Below are 8,171 nucleotides of genomic sequence, written 5' to 3' on the forward strand. Positions count from 1 at the left end.
AAACTTCCATGATCCCTGATATGCTTGCCCCTCCAGAATCCTTTAAAATATAGTTAAGGGGGCACGCTACTAATTCCTATGGCTTCACATGCAAAATCTTGGTTTTCATTGATCTGTGTTTGCTTTCCATCCCCTTTTATATCAGTTGTGTTTGTGGTAATTAAAAATCACCATCTCCAGTTAGAAGTACTGACTTATGACTCAGTTTAGTATTTTAGACCTAAAGAATGAGAATTTGACAAATTTTGGATCTAGTTTCACAGTTTTAATTCTGCGTTTCTTAAACTTTATCATCTGCTACCTGAGTATGTTTGTAACAAAAGTATGGAAGTAATTTTTTGGAGTATTTAATCAATTGAGCTATTGAACTCTTTAAATTTTCTATGAAAAACAGTTACCTCCTCTTTTGAAGCCATAGTAGTCATTCCTAAAAATCTGTTTCCATACTTTTAAAGATAATGTTACTACAAGCCACTGCAAGAATTTTTGGGGAGTTTCACAATTAGCTGTAGGAGGAGAATCGATTTTAGTGTTAAAATTACAGTGTTTTGTAACCACGCCATAATTTGTACATACTTCAGAGGATTTCACCCAGATTTGCACTAAACAGAAGTTCAATGTCTCAACTACAACATGTGTTACTCATCAGGTGGAGAACAGTATCTGTGTTGGCTTTACAGCTCCTTATAAAACACATAATTTTATTCATGGAAGCCATAGGACATAGTTGTTTGCCCCCTTAACTTTTTTTTTCAACAGATATGGTCACATGCTTTCTTTTGCATTTCTTCAACTTTTAAACCAAACATGCGTTTACTGTAGGCATCAATTAAAACTTTTTTTTTAAATTTTATCTGTTCAGGTTGTCCTAACATTTGAGTGTTGGATTTGCGAGGGTCCACTGTAGCTATGTATTAGACATTATGCAGGTCATATGATTAGTGGTGACAGTAAAGGTGATGTGTGGTTTGGCACCATTGTAAAGTTTTGACCTCCCACCTCATACCCACACATTACACTCAACATTGATACAGGTGTGTAGGCACAGCTACTACTTTACCAACAAACACTCAAGCACAACCATATAAGTGCATACTTGACAAAGAAAATTACAGTGGGGTGTGACTACAACACAAAAAAATCGTAATACTACAACCCCAGCTAGTGAACCTTGGGGACCTGCACTGTGCAATTAATTTAGAGTCCATGGCTCAAAGAAAAAACTGGACAGGCTTTGTTTTTGCCTGCCAGGAAAAAAAACTTGTCCATCTTGCCAAAAGAAAAAAACTGCTCACTGTGTGTATAAAGTTCATTGCTCTTGAAAAAAATGTAGGATTGCAGTTTCATGCTTGATAGCTTAGAATGAAACATGCATTCACACTTTTGAACTATTCATGACCTCACTCACGTTACCAACACTGGTGCACATGTATTTATAATACATATCAACATCACAATGTTCAGAGACAATCACCACAATCTCCCAGCCCTACAGACAAATTACATGAAAACACATTTGTCTCAGTACAAAACCATTAGGAGTGATAACCGCTTTGATAGTACCACATTTTTTTGCTGTTCAGGTGAACCAAAGAGGTGGGTGTGACATATGGGTGTAACTTACACTGCTCCAAGTTGCTCCAGTACTCTCGAGATATACAACATCTCCAAGCCATTGTATTGGCAGTTGCTAAGGAGACCCTCCCTGGCAACCAGTGGGTGAAACAACTCAAAGGAAGCCTTATCAAGTACATGGCTTGCCTCCATACAACAATCCTATAAGAATATATGTAATATGGCAGAGAATCAACCAAAATCCATAATTCGATTGATATATTAATAGTGTGTACTTTGTTAGAACAAGTGTACACTCTATTAGAGTAGTTGAATAGCAAACAGATAAGCTACACAAATTACTTGTCTGAATACTCTTGTGATCAGCAACATACAGATTAAAGGTACCATTGTACTATTATATAGACACACATTTCACAACCCCATATAATTCTCACCAGCCAGCACACGGTTACTATAGTATCATTATCTACTGGCTCTTTGGATAGTAGTGGGTAGATGGTGTGATCAATGGCTGCACTGCTAGGAGCCACACCCACTACTGTTAATGCCCCTCCCCCAGACTCAACCATCTGATGGGTCAATGGCCTCAGGCTATGACCAACTTCATCTCTAACCACAAACACTTGTTCTGTAGGCTACAAATATGCCACCTGGAAGGGATGACAGAACTAACTATCTGTCTCAAAAGTTAACCAAATATGGAAGAAACTGATGGAATAATATAACAATTATATAAATCAATTCAGGTATGAGTGCTCAAGGATACCTAAGTCCTTTCAAGCATACATACACACCCCCTGTAGTTTTGATGTAAGGTTTGGGGCAAAGTACTAAATACTTGTACAAAAGTACATACTTCTTGGGGTAATCTTTGCTTGCTATCTAATGTACTTGGTCCTGATTCATACCATGTTTGTGTTGTGGGTGTGGCTGGTTGTTCCCAATCTGCAGGGGTGGGTGGGGGCACTGATGTGGTGATCAACCTCTCACTTTTCCTGTAGAAATATTAGAGTATTTTGTGATAACACATTATTTTGTGTAGAGAGTTTGTGCAATGTTCAGCTTCTAGATATCACTAGCCATAAGCCTAACATTATGTTTACATCATAAGCACCTGTGCCTCTAACTACTTTTTGCTCCAGTCCACCAACTGATACTGATCCTCATTGGCTCGTTGTCCTTGTTTACAACTATCTACTAGCCAATCAGGCCAACCACGTCTGGCCTGTGACAAGATCACATGATCCACTGTTAAATCACACACAGGGATCACCTGAGATGAGATTATTGTAGTAGAGCAATGTCTGAGTTGCCCTTGACAACACCCACTATGATGTGAGTGACATCATCACACAGGTGATTGTATCTTGGATTACAAAATATAATGAAATACACTAGAATATCTGAAGTATATATACCTAGTCCCGCCCCCACAGTTAATTATTCTTTTCAGTTTATCAGAATGAGAACTGGTGAAGTCACTCAAACACACCTACACCAAAATCAGCCAATCAAACAGCAGTAAACATGTTATATGACCTACCTTACAGCCAACAAGCACTAATGTCAGTTGGAACAGTAAACTGGTCAAGCGTGTCAGACCAGTCTGACTGGTAGGTATCACTTGGAGTGGAAGAAGACTCCTCCCTCAACAATAGCATAGTTACTCTTCTCCAACAATAACCTCACTCCACACTGTCCATAAACCACTGTGTAATAAGACCACCTCATTACAGAAACCATAGCCTCGCATTGTCCCCAGCCCCTGTGTGTCACAGTAACACAGTGGATACCCCGGCCCATTGTTTGGCAAACTTGTACTTGACACTTCCAGCAGTTTTACCGGGGCCCACAATCAGATATGTACAACTATCCTTCTTCAAGTTCCCCACAATAAGTACCACCATTATCATGTGTCTGACGACTGATCTTGTGTCTTGTAGCCTCCTCAATGTTAGTGACGCAAATGTGTAGTCCTTGTAGTGGCTTACACTTGTGTTCCTCAATTACCTGTGAGGGTACCATAGGATAAAATGCAAATGTTCCATAATGAATTACATCTATGCTCTTGCAGGAAAGAATTTACAATTCAAGACAAAATTGTGGAATCTGCAACTTTTTTTGCTTTGTAATATAGCTACATGTACAAACAGTACAGCAGGTCTAATGTGTGAGGTTGAAATGATTTGCACTGCAATCTACCCTTAAAACATTGCTATTATAGAATTTGCAAGACACAAGTGTTTTTCTCAGTAACATTATAAAAAAAGTTACAATATTGAACAACAAAAAGTTTGCTCTTTCAAAAGTAGAGAATTTCAGTCTTCCAACAGAACATTTTAAATTTCAATTCACAAAATTCAGCTGCTGACCTGTTCACTAGCATGGAAGATGTCAGAAGAGGATAAAGCACAACTCCATCCAACTGGGTAATAAATATAAGATTGGCTTACCCAGCTACCTGTAAGGTCATTTGTAATGAGAGGTCACCCTACTCTTGAATTCACAAGCAGGTGCAAAAAATCACTGTAGTATAGATGACTACAGTAAAAAGGGGCGCATGGTGAGACACAGCAGGCAGGGGATCTGAAATACAAAATTAAGAAGTATGGCCAACTAAGGTCTTTACCCTCTGGTCTAGCTCCACCATAGATATAATAACCCCAGGTACCTGGGGTTATTATATCTATGGCTCCACATTAAACTGTTACCACTATACTATCCAGTTATAATGTTCACTTGAAATAACTATTAGCTGTAATACCACTTTAATGAACATTAACAGATCTAACACACTTCCTACTACAACTTAAACACTATGGTACAAATAATATCAGGGAGTAACAAAGAACTCAAACATATCAGCCTGTATGTAGCTACTAAACCACTAAAATATAATTTGTTACTAAAACACTACTAGCCTGCCAACACTAATTCTGCCATCAGCAATTACAATCTGTCCATTATTCATCATTACTACTCCATAAGGACATCCAAACCTTTCCTTGCCTTGATAGGTACCTTTAACGGCTGCTGTAAACTTCCCATTTTCTTCAAACACCAACACACAGTGAGTGTCACAGGAACTGATCAACAAGTGTCCATCTGGTGTATAGTGTATCCCAACTGGACGTTGTAACTTGAAAGGCACATCAGTAAAGTTACCAAATACTTTAAGGAATTGTCCTCTTGGTGTGAACACCTGGACTCTGTGATTGTTGTAGTCCGTAATGAATAACTGATCTTCACTACTGTTCAATGCCATATCAGTGGGATTCTGGAAGGTACCAGGTGCCTTACCATAATGTCCAAAGCAATAAGAAAACTGTTCATTTTGAAAAACTTGAATTCTGTGGTTGTCATAGTCACACACAAATAGCAGTTCTGATTGATACAATATTAGACCACGAGGAGCCATGAATTGGCTATTAGCACTACCTTTATAGCCAAACTGGGAAATAAATTCTCCATTTAATTTGAACTTCTGAATACAGTGTAAGACACTATCTGCAATGTACAAATATCCCTTCTTGTCTACTGCTATTCCAGTGATGTTCAGAAACTTTTCATTTCCACTACCTGCTCCACCAATAACATGAGAGTATTGAAAGTGTTTATCAAATACTACTAACTGTTTGGAACTTCCACGAACAATAAGTTCATCGTTAGGTCCTTTAGCCAACAGGTAAGGATAATCAAAACGTGTATTAGTTGGTCCATATTTGTCAATGATCTTTACCTCCTGCTTGATGGTGGCATAGTCTCGTACGTTCACCAACACTTTAATTTCTTGATGGTTGAGTGCTAATCCTCTCCAGTAAACCGATAACAAATGATCTTCCTTTCTTTTAGGATTATACCATATATGGTAATGTCCTCTTGACTCTTCTTCAATATGTGTATTCTGTAAGAACTCCCTCTCCTTGTTGCAACAGATTTCTACATCTTTTGAATGGTTCACTGCAGGATATCCAAAAATGTCTTTCAGTGTAACAGTCACTTTAACTGGATCACTAATTGTTACTGGACAACTCACAGTACAATCAGGTAAATGTGGAACACAAGACACATCACAAACTGAATCATTAACAAACTCAACTGGTTTCCAATAGTTAATAATCATGTCACTTGGTTTACACTCTGGATCAAGGCTAGTATGTTCCACTTGTTTTGTTAGTTCATCAACTCTACTCTCAATCCATTTATTGTAAGTTAATAATTGTCTAGTTCTGTTGACTGTCACTATATTCTCACAAAACTCATCACAGCTCATTAATTGGCTTTCCATCGACTTCCCAGTTTCCTTTTGTAAGGAGAGTCTCTTTTTAAATGAAGTCTTGATGGTGTTCACTTTTCCTACTGTTTCTTCTTCTTGTTGCTTCAACAACTTGTACACTTCACCATATGTAGCTTGTATCTTCTCAATATTTGCTTCACTCTCCATGTCAACTTGTTTCTCACAACGTTCAGTTTTCTTTACTCCATTTCTCACTTGCTCTAGCAACTGTTTCAGTGGAGCAGTGACTTGTTTCATCTTCTCTCTTTCTTCATCCACCACTTCGTCAACAAAGTCAAAATTATGATCTCTATGACCACGAGGATGATCCTTCAACGTACAATACTGACAAATCAGCTTACTACAAGTCCTACAGTACAGGTCTAGGGTTGATTGGTGTGATTCTTGCATAATTCTACCTTTTCTTCAGTGCGGGATAAAGCTTGTTTGGGACTTTGAAAAAATTCTTTGACTGAAACAATTTTGTGCGATTTATACGCTTTCATCTTTTTGTGTATTTCATTACAATCATGACACAAAGTATCTTCGCAGTCCATGCACCACGTCACAGCGGATAATTTTTCCTCGCAATTACCATAGATTATATAGTCGTTACCCGGGATATGAAACGGAGTACTTCGCTTTTGACACTCCGTGTTGTTGAGGCGCTTAACTACAATGCACAGGTGATGGCAAACTCCTAAATGACTCGCTAAAAGAACTATTTGAAGGTGAGCTAAGATAAAAATAAGGTAGTTATTACCAAGCTACATTCTTTATCCTCGTTTTTTTTTATCCAATTTATAGCACAGCTACCAGTGGTCAAACGTTAATAGCCGCTAGACCTTACAGAAAACTAGGAGAACTGTGTACATATTCTGGTGACTCAGTCACCGGAATTCATGGCACTTATAAACACCTTCCCGAGCAGATGTATAACGGCATGAGAGGAGCATGATCTGGCTACTGTAGTTGCTGTATGAAAGCATATGGCACTATCTATGCCGACACGCATTCCGGACTAACTGGTCTTCGCACTTCAGTGACTGCTCCTGGGGCTGATGGGTTTTGTGTCATACAAGACATAGACGACATTCGAATCTGTGACATTACAAGAACAGATCTAAGGAACAGTAAGGTGATGCCTTATGCTACATGCGATGCTACACCCATATCATGTGAATGAACACCTGAAAAGTGGAAGAGGTAGTTACAGTAGTTGATACAAATGGAGTGTGCGATAATCAAGATTGTACTGTTTCATATCCCTGATAAAGATATAGTCTGTGTCACTGTGTAATCACCATTAACTAAGACAATGCAACCAGATTTGCCTGAACAACAGGCATGAATGTAACATCTGCTAAAGAATTGGTGTAGCTGTGTGAAACCGTAGAGTGGGGGTGTTTATTATCTATGGTGAAGCATATGGTGACATCATTTGTTGCTTGCTTCATCTAGAGTGTACCGGATTGCATTCATTTCCAACCAACCTCTGCAATTAAGCCTTTTCACAAGGTACTGGTGGAAAATGTATTGTACCAGAGATGCGATTAATGACATGATCAAACGATCGATGCCGCATGGTCATGGATGCAACCTCATAAATGGAATACCTCTGAGATTCACTAGTGGTAGATAGACATGCAAAGTTTCTTGAATGAATGACTGAACTCCAAGTGGCTGATGTAAAAATAATTTGAAGGACAGTTATATTTTATTACATTTTTCTACATACAGTGTGTTATATCACAATTATTGTGCTACAATTACATATACAACATGTTGTCAGTGGTGATGCTGTACTTTTTAATGGTCAGGCTAATGGTAGTCTCCACTGCTATCTACAGAGTGCCATCATGTACAACCTGGCCACGTGATTATATGCTGTTCAAATCTGCATGTACATCATATACCAACGTTTACTGTGAAACACAACTTGTAAAACAGTTGACCACATGCACATCTAGCAGTAAAATGGAAATACTCATATAGTGCTATTGTATTATGATGTCCGGTATGTGTCATCTAATGTGCCGTCTAGGGAAGTGTAATCAAAAAATTTCATCACTCGCCGAAGTCAGATATATATGATGAGATCCACTAAAACTGTTGAATAGCTCTCAAAAATGCAACCAGACAATTTAAAGTGTAGAAGACAAAGGCAACCTGGCTGCTCTATTAAAAGCAGCTGAATTGATGTTTCACATCTTTTGTAGTGCTAAATCACCTTCAGTAGTTACCGGCCAAAGCAGGCAGCTACCTCCATTGCTTCAGTGGTAGCTATACAACCTTCCTTTATTGGAATGGCAGGTTG

The 8,171-nt window shown here is 38.5% G+C and overlaps 1 protein-coding gene across 1 annotated transcript; it reads right to left on the reverse strand.

The window, feature by feature from the left end:
- Positions 1-4,483: 4,483 nt before the first annotated feature.
- On the reverse strand, positions 4,484-6,265 carry LOC136242303 (E3 ubiquitin-protein ligase TRIM71-like). Its single transcript, XM_066033710.1, has one exon. It carries the CDS (start codon positions 6,263-6,265, stop codon positions 4,484-4,486), a length of 1,782 nt encoding a protein of 593 aa, XP_065889782.1.
- Positions 6,266-8,171: the final 1,906 nt, after the last annotated feature.

The sequence above is a fragment of the Dysidea avara genome, chromosome 13 (genome assembly GCF_963678975.1).
Source record: "Dysidea avara chromosome 13, odDysAvar1.4, whole genome shotgun sequence".
Classification (NCBI taxonomy): Eukaryota; Metazoa; Porifera; class Demospongiae; order Dictyoceratida; family Dysideidae; genus Dysidea; species Dysidea avara.